Raw genomic sequence first — 15,614 nt, 5'->3', positions numbered from 1 at the left:
ACATTGGGTAGTCTGAAGGCATCATTGGCTCATTTTATAAAGCACACATTGTTTAAAATGCCAGAGTGATATCTAGTACCTTGTATGCAAATTTTAAAAATATTTAAAAGTTGAAATACTTAAAATTTATTTTGTAGTTAGGAAGATAGCAAAAAAATGGAGCTCATCTTAAATATGAAAATTTGGCACTATGTGTAGAAATAAAAGTTTGACATAGTGTTGCCAAATGTTAAATAGAACCTTACATTTTTCGTTTTCAAATATAGAAAAAATATTTTAATTATTTGCTTGAAAGGTAACTGATATCTTCTCTTTTTTTCTGTTACATAATCACATTCACAAATTCTCAGGATTATGAGTTATAGACGAGGATTTAAATTGGTCAACTACACATGTAAATTTGACAGGTTTTCTGTGTTTTTGTTGCTCAGAAATGGATGTCTTATTTTAGTTATTTAACTTGAAAATCAAATGGTTTGTGTTCATTTTACACATTTTATTCTGTAGTTGAGGTCTCTCCGAATTCCTGCCATGGCCTTTACTTCAAATTTACCTGTAAATAAATGTTCATAGTGTCGCTGTTAACTTCCCATGGTGCAAGTCTTTTGCCTATTCTTTCTTTTTATTTTCTTTCTTTTCAATCATTAACAAATACTGAGAGAGGATGTGTGTGTGTGTGTGTGTGTGTGTGTGTGTGTGCGCGCATGCGCACGCATGCATTCATTTGTATGTGTTGATGGGCACTTGTGCCAGAAGAGCCATTCTGGTCTATTATTCTCCATTTATTTGTTTGAGGCAGGGTCTCTTCCTGAACTTAGGAACCATGTTTTCCCAGCTAGCCTGGGGTGCAGGGAACCCCAGCAGTCCTGTCTCTACCATCCTTGGACCTGGATATGGATATAATACTCAGAGCAACTGGAACAAGTACAGCCTGACATACAAGGAAGCACATTCAGTATGCAGGAAACACCAGGGTTCATTACTTTAATTGTTTTGCTCCATATGAGCCCTGAGAATCCGATGTCACCCTCTGATGTCCCGTTGTATTTCGTGGTCTTGCTGCCTTGGGTGCAGGAATTGTATTGGAGATGTATTGCTCGGGCTGAGTACCCCACGGGCGTTTGTCTCGAGATTGGCCAGCTGTGGCCCCAGTGTACAGCCCAGCAATCCCCAGGACTTGTTTTGGTAGCTGGGATCTGTTCGTTTTTCTTGACCCTGTTTTAAAGTTCAAGTTGTACTTGATAGTGAAATGTTCTCTTGATGAGGTGTCTCCCCTCTTCTGGCCAGAAAATCAAGGCAATATGACCTCATGACCATTATTGGAGTCACATTTCATTAATTTTATTGATGAAATTTATTTATGGTTCCTTGTATTCATTTTTTTAAACCCCTCTTTTGATCTCTTCCTAGTTGTCTGGCCTTGCACTAGGTGCAAGGCTGCAGAACTGAACATGAGTCCGTTTTTGCCCTTGAATGGTTTACTCTGAGGGTTTCGCAGTGCGACAGAGAACACTCTGTGGTGTCCTGTGGGACTTCCTGGCTCTTCCTGAGGATAGGGAATCTGGGAACATGGCTGTTGTGTACTTTAAGCCCGAAGTCTTTATGACCTTGATAATATATCCGTGACATAGTACACTGTCTACACAGCCTGTGCTTTGTGTCGAAGGACAACAGAAAAGAACCCTTGTGTTTGCTATGGCCGGCGGCCTGCTGAGGGCTCCAGGTGTGTTCTAGCAGCAGAACACACACCAAGACTCTCCCTTTCCTTGCCCCTTTCCCTGAAGCGGCTGAACCACAGGCTTCTCCGGGAAGGGAGGTCCAGGGTCCCTGGAATCCCTGTGTGAAGCTCCCAGGACCCCTTCAGAGGGTCATGACCTATAGTTTCATAAATACTGTTCTGTTTATGTGCGAACTTGCCCCTCACCCCCAACCCAAATTTAGTTCCTAGTATTTTTCCAGAGTATTCAAAATACATAGCAAAAAAGACAGACTTATTTCTGCATCAAAATGCAGACTTTTAGTTTTTTTCCCCCTTTTGTGTTGCTATATTAGATTATTTTAAGACGCTCCCAGGGAATCCAGAATCATGTCCTTGTTGGGGGGAGGGCAGTAGTTTGGGAATTCTCTGTTCCTCTCGGCTCAGTAAGTGACTGCAGGATGGAAGGGCAGGGAGGAAGCTTGATGTTATCTCCATGCAGTGTGAAGGCTTTGGGGCTTCTTTAGAGGCGGAGGATGGTCCTGGGTGGGGTGGGGACTCTCAGAGGTCTGGATACTTTGGATTCAGTACCAACTAACTCTTCGTTGGAAATTCAGCATCATATAAAAATTTCTAAGGGACATTCTTTGCTTTTTTTTTTTTTAATTTTACAAAACTCTAAATCTACCCTTCCAAGAATGCGTTACGGGGTCTTTTTATACTACTTCCCAAACGGCGGAAGACAAGCCCGGCAGTTACGGTGTCAACTGTCAGAGTTCCTCAGACTGGAAGACCCTTTAAAGCACTTAGTGTTGATTAGCTAAATACAGTTTTCTTTCCCACAGCCAGGTACATATTTCAGAACCATTGGGGTGGGGGTCACAGTTGAGTTCCTGAAAGTATTTTTGCCCAAGTATAAGAAAAATCTGAATTCAGCCAGGGGGTCCTCCATGTCTTCAGTCATCTATATACCTCTATCTCTCTGTGTAACATCTGAGTGCCCAGAGGTGTCCCAGTCCCTGACACCACTGGGTGACACCTCCTCCCCTCTGCAGAGGGGACAGGTGAGGGACATGCAGAATGTCTCCTGCTTTTACTCTTGGTTAGGGGCACACTGCTGGGGTTCTCTTTCTTATCTGTAGTGTAAACTGATTATTGAATCATCCATTTCGGAACATTACTTGGTTTGGTTTTAGATAAGAAGTCTCCCGGGGACGAGTTTTCAATGACTTCATTGCTTCATGGGTCCACATGGGTCAGAAGGCTGGCCTAAGATTTAGAAATGTTGAAAGAAAATCTCAGTGACATGTTAGCAAAACGGCAGTTGTTAGACTCACATATCAGTTGCTGTGTGAGTTTTGTTTTGTTTGTTTTAATAAACCCCAGGAGTTGGGGGGTGGGGTCTTACTAATAAGAAATCTTTTGAAATCTCTATGATAGGAATGTCTTGCTTGTAGACTATAAATTCCAGGAAATTCAAAACAATTTTTCTATGGCTTCTTTCCATAAAGAGTAAGTTTCTTCCTCTACCTGTAAGTACACAGTTCATTTTCAGAATGACTTGCAGGATTTGAGAAAATATACATTGCTTTTTCTTATCAAGTGTAATATTTAGAAAGTGGAGAAGCTAGCTGGGCATGGCGTCACATGCCAGAAATCTCAGTACTCAGGAGACTGAGGCAGGAGGATTGTGTGTGGAGTCAAGGCCAGCCTGGGCTACACAGTTTGACCCTACTCCCCACTCGAAGGAAAGAAGGAAGGTGGGAAGGAAGGAAAGAAAATAGAGACAGCTTTTCCATCTCAAGAGTCCTTGTCTGGCAGTGTGTAGATCAGGGTGCATCTCCAGAACAGGAGGCTAGAAATGCGCTCCCCTCCTCCCCCCCCCCCACTCAGAGGCTCCCTGAAGCTGTGCAGGGTCCCGAGGATGCTCTCAGCTCTGCTTTGAGTGAGTCGCTTTATAAAACCGCGTCTGGAATGTTTGCACACAGAGAGCCTCAGTGCTACAGAGCTGATTAGACCAGCTGGCGTCCCTTCTTGTGGAGGAGTGGGGAGGTGGGACACAGGTGTGGCAGACCAGATTTGTTAGCACTTTCTCTTGTCACCAGCATTATAGACCACTCAGTGCGTGTTGACACACCTAAGTTTAGAGCAGGATCTCTGGGCATCATGAGGAGTGGGTAGAAAGAGAGGAGAGAACAGAAACTCTAGACAGTCACTGGAGTTGTCTGTGAAGCTGTTCCCGGGAAGGATGACCTCTTAGATGTGTGCGTCCTAGCTCAATGAGATGAAGCCTTTTGTCTTCAATTGCGCTGCTAGAATTTCCTGCTCTTGTACAGTGGACTCCTTCACCTGGGTTCTAGGTACATTTTTCTCACATTGGTGCAAAGTTTTGTGTGTGTGCCTATGAAGAGAGAGTTCTCAAATGCTGTGTAGCTCCCAGAGGCTCTCAGACCCCGATTATAGAATCCCTTCCCTCAGGAGGCTTCCTGCTCGTCTCCTCATCACATCACCCCTCCATTGAGTTCCCTGTTGCTTTTGAAGCTCATGACACTCAGCTTCGTGTGTGTTTTCATGTGTGAGTTGGATAAAGGATTGAGGGTGGACTCTTCAAACTGCTCTTTGGATTTCTTAGAGATTGTCGCATGCTGCCTGTCCCATTTCTCAGAGGGAGATTTCTTTGTTGCAGTCTGCCTTGGCTCTTCTCTCTGACTCCCAAGGACAATATAACTATAAAAACCTCTGCAGGATTGTTTTTTTTTTTAATTTGGGGATGGTGGCTTAAACCTTGATCCCCCTGCCTCAGCCTCCTGAGTGCTGGATTACACGTGAATCACCACATCCGGTTTGTAATTATTGTTTCTAAGCGATAACTGATCCTAAAGGTTTTCATTCTTCTGCCTTTTTTGTTTCTTTTTCTATTTCTCAGCTTAGAAGAAATTAGGCAATTTGGCCATAGTTCTTTCAAATGTTTGGGCTGAGCTCTCCTCACATTTGGAGGGGCTTTTCTACCTTCCTGCTTTTGCTGGGTTCTGGGTGTCTGCATCCCCCCTTATGTGAGGTTGCTCAGGTGGAGAAAGAACGGGAGAGGAAAGCTTCTGAGGATTTGGTTAGCCTTAGCTCATGGAACTTTTTGTGCCTGCCAAATGACAAAAAAAGGGTGGGGGGAGTATTGAATATTTGTATTTTCCTTTTAATTTCCCAACCATAGTGTGAATTCTTTGTTGCCAAGTGGCTTTGGGGCTTTGCCTGGGACATCTGTGCCAGAGTCAGAGAGACTCATCTTGGCCAGACATGGCCACATATTGAAGAAGGAACCGTTTCCAGGAAAACTCAGAGCTAAGCTTCTTAGAAATCTTTCCTTGATTGTCGGAGCCAGGCCTCGACACTCAGACCATCTGGGGAACTTAGGACCCAAACACACCAGTGTCTGTTTCATGCATCTTCTCATTTCATAAGCTTAAAAATATTCTTGTTTATTTGAGATGTATATTTATTGATTTTACACATTTTGAGCAACGCTTTCGCATATTTAGCAGCTTTAAGAAAAGGTGTCTGCCTTCAGACTGACTGCAAAGCAAGGAAAGAGTCAGTGACCCTGGAGATGATAGTTGCTATTCTCTGGGCCTTGGTGGTTCTCAGTGAGCCACAGGCACACCCTACACAACCATTTAACCCGTTAGCCAGCATCACAGGCACACCCTGCACAACCACTTACCTGTTAGTCAGTGTCCGCAAAACTCTGTAGTTCGCAGGTGCAGAAGCCGTGCCTCCTGCCCTCCCTCTTGACAGCATGCTTTCCCTGTCGCATGTACTTATGTGTTCAGGCAGGGCTGCAGTCTGGACATCTGCCTCCGCTCTGCTTTGATGGCATCTCTTGTGTCTGGTGGCTATCGATCTGTTTATTTCTAGATGACGACGGTGACTCTGGAGTGCACTATGTGTCTGAACAACCAAGGAACACATTCGTTTGCTGGAGCTGTGGCTGACATCACAGTTCATTTAGTACTTTGATTTGATTCTGTGCTCGCTCCAAGTCTAAAACTGGTCCTGTGTACAGAAATAGTTCCCAATAGTTTGAGAATTGCTGCTTGAGATTTGTATTTTGCTGCAAATTAACTAGCTAAACCCCTTGAAACGTAGCCGTTTCTTCAGCCTCTTTCCCAATCTTTTGGGTTACCTATGCATTTACAGAGTGGTTACAGGGAGTCAGTAGTGTTGCTGCCTGCAACATACTGTTATCAATACTCGATTCAAGGTGCATCTTTTTGCGTAGTCTGTTTGGAAATTAAGATGGGCACATTCTGTAGTTAACAAGCAATGCTATTGTATATGTATCTGCAAACTCTCTACGGACTCATATGCCTTGTGGCATCAAGAGATGGAGAATTAAAAGATCCTGCCGGCATTTAGAAGGTGCTTGTTATAAGCTAAAGCATGGGTTTTGAAAAATAAGAAAAGCGTGGTGCTTTATTTATTCATAACTTGGTCACTCTAATAAATGAGATTGGTTCTCGATTGTCTCTTAAAAGTAAGGCAGAGATCAAAGTGGGCCAGCAGCCATAGGGAAAGTCCAAACAGTTGGGTTTCAATGCTCTGCTCTGGGGATTGTACAAACTCGGATGTGTCCAGGAGTCATCTGAGGCCAGACAAGGGCTGGATCTTCTGGGGCTGCAGCTACAGGTGGTTGAGAGCCACCACTCAGGGTGCTAGGGACCAAACTCGGGTTCTCAACAAGAGCAGTAAGCGCTCCTAACCGCTGAACCACCTCTAGCGCCTCTTTTCTTTTCTGCGGAGGCTGTATATCATCACTGTTTATCCCGTCTGATCGCTGGGCTTCGTGGCTTTGGAAATCCCCGTGTGTTGGTAGCTAGAAGGGGTAGGGCACTGCCCTTGGCAGCCGCTCTCTTTGCTTTCAGCAGTTTTCTTTGGCAGAGCATACCTAACTTTGTACCAGTTGGAGGAAGTCACCTGGAAGAGAAGAAGGTCCTTTCTGTCTGGGCCCAGAGGAAAAACCCACCGTGGAGGATTCTGTTCTCTAATCCCAACTTAGTGTTCATGGTTGAAGGGTGAGGAATCCCTGAGGAAAGGTCATTTGTATTCCCACGCTACCAGTTTGGGGGCACAAGAGAGTGTTCTGCGTTCTTTGTTCCATTCTTAGTGGGTGAGCCATGTTTTAGTCTAGATGACTGGGACTGACCAGATGACGTAGCCGCTAGGTAGTAAAACAATGGCCGGACGTGGGCAGCATTTAGCTTAACCACGTATGGCGTCATATATACATTGATCTGGAGCTGCCTGTGATGCTGTTGGCCGTGAGCCGTGAAACGTCTGAGTGCTGCCTAGGTGCTGGGATCAGCGCTGAGCTCTCTCCTTGCTTTCTTGGTCTCCTAGGTTACACTGCATCTGAGACCCATCTCCTCAGTTCACATTCACTACAAGCCAGTTGTGTTCCTGCTCAACTCCCCACAGCCCCTGGTCTGGCATCTGAAGACAGAGAGACTGGCCAACGGCGTTCCCAGATTTTTCTTGGTAAGTGTTCAACACCTTCCCCCGAAATGCTCCTAGTGCAAGTTTATAACGACTCTCAATTTTTGCAAGACATTTTGTTTCTGGAGGCAATATTTTGTTATGTACCCAAGCCTGGCTTCCCTCAGTCCTTCCCAGTGTCCCAAACGCTGCTGGGATTATAGTTGGGTATAGTGTGCCAGTTTGTAATGCATTTTGAAAAAAAAATAATCCTTTCCATTAAAATGATACCAAAGGAGATTGTGCTTTTACTTGTGCGCAGGGGATGTCTGGATGGCATAGTTAGAAATCCGCAGAGAGCAGATGCAGCACGTGTTATGTGGAGACACAGTCGGGCATCGTTAGCACGGTGGTGCAGGACCTGCTGCCATGCTCTGCGTGGCCTGAGTCTTGGTGTTCCCTTCCGCCTCATGGCATTAAGAGCTCTGTCAAAGCTGTAAACAGCCTCTGCTGTGTGGTCTCTGACCGCAGAATAAATACACACGAGCCCGTTTCTCTTGTATATAACTCGGGCCTCATTCCCGATACGAGAGACTGTTGACAAAGTGATACAGTGAGCTCCAAGCATGAAATCATTTGTGTTTTATTTTTTAAAAAAGCTGGAGCCCAGCTCTTTGCAGAGTGCTCCAAATATTACCTACTATTTGTAAATCATGTCCCTTGGAGTTTGCCAGAACGTTTGACTTTGGTAGTTGTGGAGAAATGGATGCGTTGTTGGGTTGAAATGCTTGTCGTGTGATATCATGTCTGATGAGCAGCGGCATTGCAGCTCGGCGGGGATCCCTCTCAGTGTCCTTGTGACAGAGCCCCAGGCCCCCCAGATCTCACCTTAAGCAGCGACTCTGTTAGCAGGCTTGCTTTCGCCCAGTGAATCGATGTTGCCTTTCTGGTGACTTTAGTACAGGTTCAATTTGCTGTCACTTGCATTTATTTGAAAGGCATTTTGAACCATCGAAGGTATCTCCCGAATGAGATGAGGATTCCCATAGCTGGAAGCTGAATAAGTGTGTAAAGCAGGAAAGATAATCCAGCTCTTATGTGTGATAAATGCTAATTATTAAATACACGTGGGGAAATGATGGAGGAGTTGCTGTTTTGTACCCATCACAGTGAGAGCTGATCAGACAAGAATCTCCAACAGATATTAGGCCCAGTTACTAGGAAAGGAGGGGTTTGGAGGGGCTGAATATTCAGATACTCTCGAAATACTTTTCCCACAAATTATATATTAACTAGAAAAGAAAAATTGTAACTATAGACAGTGGGGAATCATCGGGGGTACTTCAGGCAAGTGATCAGAATTAATGACCCCAGCATGGGGCAGACAGACAATGTGTGTCTATAAATGAGGAGCAACAAATATCCCTCATGTCTTAATCAGGGTTTCTATTGCTGTGACAAAGCCACCACAACCAAAGCAACTCGGGAGGAAAGGGTTCATCTGGTTTACCCTTCCACGTCACTGCTCATCACCAAAGGATACAAATGGGGCAGGAACCTGGAGGCAAGAGCTGATGCAGAGGCCATGGAGGGGTGCTGCTGACTGGCTTGCTCCCTGTAGCTTGCTCAGCATACTTTCTCCAGGACCACCAGCCTGGACATAGCATCACCTAAAGTGAAGCGGGCCCTCCTCTCCTCCATCAGCTACTGCTTAGGTAAACGCCCTATAGCTCGATCCTGAAGATGCCTTCATCTGACCTCCGTGGGCTTGTGGCATGCATATGAGTATAGACATACATGCAGATAAAACAATCATTACACATAAAATTCACACATACACACACAGTGCAAGTTCTTAAGAGGTTAAATTGTGCCTTTCCATTAGAAATATCTTTATTTTATTTTCTGTGTTCTATGGGGCACACGTGCTGTAGGAAGCATGGGATAGCAGATACCCTGTGGGAGTCCTTCCATTTCTCTATGTGGTCCTGGAGATCAGCTCAGGTCACAGGTGTGGGAGAAGGTGCTATCACTCAACTGAGCGAGCTCACCAGCCCTAATTGTGTCTTTTTATGGAGAGGAGATGTCACTGTGTGTAATGGCCTTTCATTGGTATTTTAATAAATAAAGCTTGTCTGAAGATCAGAGAGTAAAACAGCCACCCTGGTCAGCCTTACAGACCAGGCAATGGTAACATGCAGCTTTAATCCCAGTAGCCACACCAGTTGCCATAGAAACCGGGTGCACACTTTTAATCCCAGCCCTAGGGAGGAATATAAACTGGGGGAGGGCAGCTCTCAGACACAGTCTCGTTCTGAGATTCCTGGAGGCAGGATTGCCATTTTGGACTGAGGTACAGGTAAGAGCCAGTGGCTGGCTGCTTTGCTTTTCGGATCTTCAGGTTAAACCCTGTTTCTCTCTCTGAGTTTTTATTAACTGTGTATCAACTGTGTATACTTTGTAGACCAGTATGGTCTTGAACTCACAGAGATCTGATGTTCTCTGCCACCTGAGTACTGAGATTAAAGGCACGCACCACCATGCCTGGCAACTTTTTTTTAAAGACTTAAAAATCTTGCAATTTACATTTAAAAGACTGGAGCAATGATAATTAGTGGCCGTTATTATTATTAATTTGAGTTAATGCTCAGTGCGTTTGGGAATTGTGCCAAGGGCTCTAATACTTTATCTCCTGTTTTTCCTCACAATAGCCCCGGGGTATCTCCTTTTTATAGGTGACTTAGAGGTTAACAGCACTAGGCTAATTTCTGGCAGGGTTTGGATTTAAACCTAAGTTAGGACCCACTCTGCAGCACATATTCTGAACTGCCACCTTCATACATAGTCATGCCGGCCTTCTGTAATTAAGCCTATTTGTGACGGTAAGACACAAGGCTGTTATAAAGTCATACGCATTTACTCTGTATACTGTGGTCCAGTGCTGCAGAAACTACCTATGCACCACTGTTTAATTAAATCTAAGCTGAGGTTGGTGGCACGGGCCTATAATCCCAGCTGCCCTTGAGGCTGAGGCAGGAGAATCACAAAGACTGTGAGCTGTTTAGTAAAGTTGAAGCTGGCTTTGGCAACATAGGCCTTCTCTCAAAAAGTGGAGAGGGAGCCATCGATTGAGTAGAGCATTGACGTACCATTCACAAGGCCCTGTGTTCAAGTCCCAAAACCTAAAGAAATTTTAAGATCCAATTCTTGCTCTGCATACCGGGCCCTTGGGACTTTCTGCACCGTGGTTACCACCGTGGTAGCCAGGATAACGGCATATGTGATGAGCAGAGACTCCACCCTGACAGCGGTGGTCCAGGTGGTAATTAGGAAGACTCGTCTCTGCAAACCTGACTTTTCCAGCTGTAATTTAGGAATAATGACAGCCTTATGCTTAGAAATAAGCATTATCTCGATGTGAGGAAATTGCGTGTAAAATGTTGCGTGCAGTGCCCACCACTGCTGAGTTCACTCGCATTTGCAGAAATTCTGCTGCAATTATCAGAGCTTGGGAAGGGTGTTAAGTTAGCACCAGTAACTGTAAAGTAACAGTAAATGGCTCCAGAGTTACGGTTCCATTTCTCTGGGCTTGGGGTCCATGCTCAGTGTGGGCCACACACACTGTAGTCTGCTCGCTGCTGTTGGAGTCCTCCACTCTGCTGGATTTGGAGGGAACCAGCTTTGTTATTGTTTGTTTTCTCTGTGAGCTCTAAGAGCTCTGTCTTGACTATTAGTTGGAAATACACTAATGAAGAAGATAATTTCAGTATACAACTTAACATCAACCTTATTTGGAGTTAATTCCATGTAAGGACATCGCAGAGGGACACTGGAGAGGCAGCTATGGAGAAGTTACTAACTGAAATCCCCGGACACCCAAGCTCGACTTCCTTTGGCCTTCTCTGTCTGCTCGTTCTCCATGGCCTGCGTAGTCAGCAAGACATCGGTTGCTGGGCCAGATCAGGGCACCACAGGTGGTTTGAGATGGCTCACAGCTGGGAAACTCCCCCTCCACAAGGCCTGTGATAAATTAGTGTCCCTCATCCATGTCACAGCCTTTGTGATGATAGAGAACCAAGAGCGTGTTCAGTTTGTCCATCCCTGAAGTGTTTCTCCACGGCATCAGTAGCCCAGAGGCTCCGTAGAAGCTAAGCCCTGTGATTACTCAGAGGGCCTAGAACTGGCTGGGTCCCTGGACCCTCAGTCCAAAATAGATACATACATGTGTTCTCATGCCCTTGTGACATGTAATGGTAAAGGGGTCACATGACTGTCTCCAGGTTGTCTTTTCTGTTACAGTTATGATTCTTTAGTGGTTATTAATTTTTCTTATGCAGGGTGGTGAGAAAAGTTTGGATAATGACATCTACCAGCGAATTTAAATCAATAAGCCTTGGTTGTTTTAACTGCTTACAGCGTGTGTAATTAGTTAGAAAGACCTTGTGTTACTCAGAATGTCTCATTTGCTGACTTCTGCAATACAAAATGTATTTGGTTTTTCTGTTATTATTACACTATCTGATAGAGGCATCTGCCTTTTGTCAATTTATCGTTCCTAATCCCACAGCACAAGCAAGCAGTGTGTCAGGGACCAGAGGGATAGGGGGATTTAGTTTTCCTTGCAAATGCAGTTGCTTTGTCCAGATTACCGAGCAGCTAGGGATGGATGGCGTGTTTCAAGGTGCTTCTCAAGTCACATACAGGCACATGCGTGACAAAGTTGTCATAGTTTTACAATATTTTCTGGGTGGTCCAGAGACTATTCAGTGGGTTGGGGTTGTCCCTGTATAATCAGAAAGAACAGTGACCCTGCCATGGGGTAGAGATCTAGCTCAATGGTAGAACACTTGCCTCATGTGCATGAGCAGTGAGTTAGATTCCCAGCACTGCATGCTACTGGCTGCGGTGATCCATGCTGTTGTCCAAGCACAGCTAAACTGACAAATTTAAACCACACAAAACTCAGTGGTCATGGTTCAGGCAGTGCTGGGAGCTGCCCTCAGGCACATTTTGTACAAGGCTCCTCACTGAATTGATCCCCAGAACCCAATGAAAGGTGGGCGGTAAGAGCTACCGCCACAGAGTTGTCCTCTGACCCCCAAACCTGTGCCCTGCCCCACTGAAAATTATTATCTGTTATTATATATCATTATTGTGCTATTATTTTAAATATACAGGAATATTGTATACATATAATTATAATTTCTATGGTTAGGGTCATTTTAAGCCTTGCTTTGTACTCCAAACCTGAGCTCTGTTTCCCCTTCAGACTCAGAGTCTAACATAAGCAGAAATTTCCAAGGCTGAGAGCCTAGTGGCCTGGTGTAGTGGCACACACCTTCAATCCCAGTGCTTGGGAAGCAGAAGCAAGAAGATCCAGAGTTCAAGGGCAGCTTGCTACATAGTGAGGTCTGTCTTTGTGTGCATACATATTACATACAGATACATGTATGTGTGTATACATATATCTGTATGCATATGTATGTGTGTATATATCTGTATGCATATATATGTATATCTGTATGCATGTGTATGTGTGTATGCATATATCTGTATGTATGTGTATACGTATATATGTATGTATACGTACAATCACACATAGACCCTAATGACCAACTCTTAGCAACACTAAACTGGTCTAGAGGCCACATCTAGACTATTTTAGAGTTAGCTGCTGTGCGTGCTAGTTATAGCGGGAAAGGGGGATATCCAAGATTAGCAAAGTCTCAAGAAGAGCAGCTTCTTCCAGTGTTACACTCTCTTGGGATTACTGTCCTGTGATTCCTTCTTTCCCAGCCATTTATCATTAAAATCAGGAAAGAAAAATGCAGATATCTTTGGCAGCCAGATGGAGAGTGGGAGGGTCGATGCTGGTCTCACAGTACGGTGGCCGGAGTCTGGCATATAAAACTGCAGGCTTCCAGTTAACGTCGAATTTCAGATAAACACTGACCGGTTTGCTTAAGTATGCCTCTGCAGTATCTTGGACATAATTATACTAACAAAAGTGATCTATTCTGGAAATTCAAGTTGAATTCGGTGTCCTATATCTTTTTTTCTGTTAGCCTGGGTTTTTGTGTTTTGGTTTAATCTCCTCAGGATGGTTGCTAGCCCTGGCCCCACCGCTAACTAGCGACACATCCCTGTACATGGCGGTGAGCTACGTGGGCCTCAGTTCCCACCTAAGATGAAGGGTTTGGATTCGGCTGCGCTCCAAAGTTCCTCCCAGTTTCAACTCTGATGCTTTGATAATGCGGCCGCTAGATACTATATCCTAATTCAATTGGAAACAGGAACTAGCAATATGAACCCTGCCCTCCTCAGCAAATCCAAGCAAGTATCAAGGCATGGCAGTTGGAATGGGCGAGGGAAAATGAACTTTATTCTTTGGCTTTGGATTAAAAACAAATCAAAACGTAATCCTAATGAAAAATGTAAATTAATACCAGGAACACACTGAATATTTTAGAAGCAGCTCTGCAAGTCCAAAAAAGGGGGAAGGGTGGTTAAAAAAATTCCTGTTGCCAAAACCTGGTTTATTCCTTTTACTTAAACCGGAGGGCGTGGGGAGGCCAAGTCTTGGGTCCCCGCCACCCAACCACAGGCAGTTCCCTGGTCCGCACCGCAGTTTGGATGCCCGACAAGACTCAGTGCAAACAAGTGCTGTTTGTTTCCCTGTGCCTAGTATTTCACTGGAAATCAAAAGGCTAAATCTCCAGTCAATTGTTAAACAGCCCCAGATGTGAGCTCAGGGCGGCACCAAGAGCAGCCCTACACAGCGCATGCCCAGCCATTACCTCTCCACAAAGCCAAGCGTGTGTGACTGTGGGTTGCCGGGCCCAGAAATGTCCGGAGAATAACTCAGACAGTCAAGCTTACATCTAGAGGAGGGGACTTAAAAACCATCAACAACACAAAGACCCTGTTTTCTTATTGTATCGCATTTAAGATTCTGGACTGAAACAAAACACAGGAAACACCTTTCTTACGTCCTTCTTTGGGGGCCCTGCTCTCACACAGGAGAACCCACAAAACTAGCGAACCTATATGATGCTTTGTGTGTGAACTGGTCACTGACTCAGTGCCCACTTTTCTGCCTGTATGCTTGAGTTGAATGACCCATGGAGAATTCGGGGAATGTCGCGTGAGTCACCTGCCTTCAGGGAGCTTTCTGCTGTGTCACAGAGCTAGCTAGACAATGGGGAGGTGAGGTTCAATATGAAAATGTACCCCCTTTTAGATCCAGAAGGTGGAGAAAATGAGAACTGTCCTCTTGCCTGTGCAGCAGAGGTAGCAGCCTCTTTGAGGCAGATACCAGGGAACAGCATGTGAGCAGAAGGGTTGAGGAGTAAACAGAGGCCGCTTCCCTTACAGCCAGAGGTGTCATCCCTGTATTCTAGGAGATCTGACTATACCATTTTGGCTTTCCCTGTGAGGTCTTTCCCCAAATAAATTCTCCTTTGAAGGCAGATTAAATAAACCGCTTCCAGATTGGCAGTGGTTCTTTTCGGTATCTGGTGGAGTGAGTCATTGTGTCCCGAGGAGGTTCCAAGTGGTTGTGTACCATGCATTACTCTTCAAGAGGCTGCTTATCTGTTGGTTTTGTGGCTTGTCCCTAAGAGTCTTAATTACATAGGGCTTGATCCTTTCATGAACTGGGGTCAGTCAACTACCGTATTTCCTGGGAATGAGTTTCTGTTCCTTTGTGGTAAGAGAGCACTTCTTAAATGTCACTGTGGCATTGAGAGCCTTGGAGAGAGTCCAGTTTCAGCTGGTAAACCTGGTCGAGAGGGAGTTTATAGAAACCGTCCTAGGATTTATCCTAGCACGCGAGGGCAAGGTGGCGAATGCTGCCAGTGGGTGAGTGGCCTGGGGCCCTGGTGCACCCTCTCGTAGTTTTCTGAGGAAGACATCCTGTCCAGGAGGACTCACACCAGCGTGGACTTTTCCTGGCTTTGCTCGGGTGTTGTGTCATGTCTGTGTGGAGGCACAGCCCTAGCCCGGGAAGGTTTTACTTTCATTCAACAAACTGAGGTTAAATAAACTTGAGGACACTGAAGGGAAGACTGGTTTTTCCTTGTGTCACCCAAGGCAGTTCTTGAAAGCTTTGGAATAACGCGAATCTGGTGAGCTAATGCATCTACCCTTCCCAAGCCTTTGGGTAGTGGTTTCAAATGCTAATCTTTGGTGCTGTGGGCAGCATGGTAGACAATCTCCAGAGAGCTATATGGTGAGAAAAACGAGTGTTTTGCTAAGGGAAGTTGCAGAATATTTTATTTTCATGTAATTGGAGGAGAAAAAAACAAACAGGGGGAAGAAGAATCCTGTCTCCCAGGAGCCTCTGGGATGCTGATGTGGAAACACTCGGTCGTGCCTGGGTGCAGGCGGTGACGTTGTGGTGAGGTTCCCGTAGCCATCTGCACAGCCCATCTCAGGGAAGGACTGCAGAATG

General features: G+C 45.2%; 1 protein-coding gene across 3 annotated transcripts in view; it reads left to right on the top strand.

Annotated features, from left to right (window-relative positions):
• Positions 1–15,614, top strand: part of Tgfbr3 (transforming growth factor beta receptor 3) — a 173,159-nt gene that overhangs the window by 95,175 nt on the left and 62,370 nt on the right. For 2 of the 3 annotated variants that reach the window (XM_041642148.1, XM_041642149.1), the window contains one exon: positions 7,088–7,225. The exons of the other annotated variant lie outside the window; for it this stretch is intronic. In XM_041642148.1, the coding sequence (XP_041498082.1) occupies positions 7,088–7,225 (138 nt within the window). The remainder of the gene's footprint in view (positions 1–7,087; positions 7,226–15,614) is intronic. 3 annotated transcript variants of the gene reach the window in all.

Source organism: Microtus oregoni, unplaced genomic scaffold (genome assembly GCF_018167655.1).
Source record: "Microtus oregoni isolate MIOR12 unplaced genomic scaffold, Mior012 000072F_ref0000427, whole genome shotgun sequence".
NCBI lineage: Eukaryota > Metazoa > Chordata > Mammalia > Rodentia > Cricetidae > Microtus > Microtus oregoni.
This window is presented reverse-complemented; position numbering and strand designations above follow the sequence as displayed.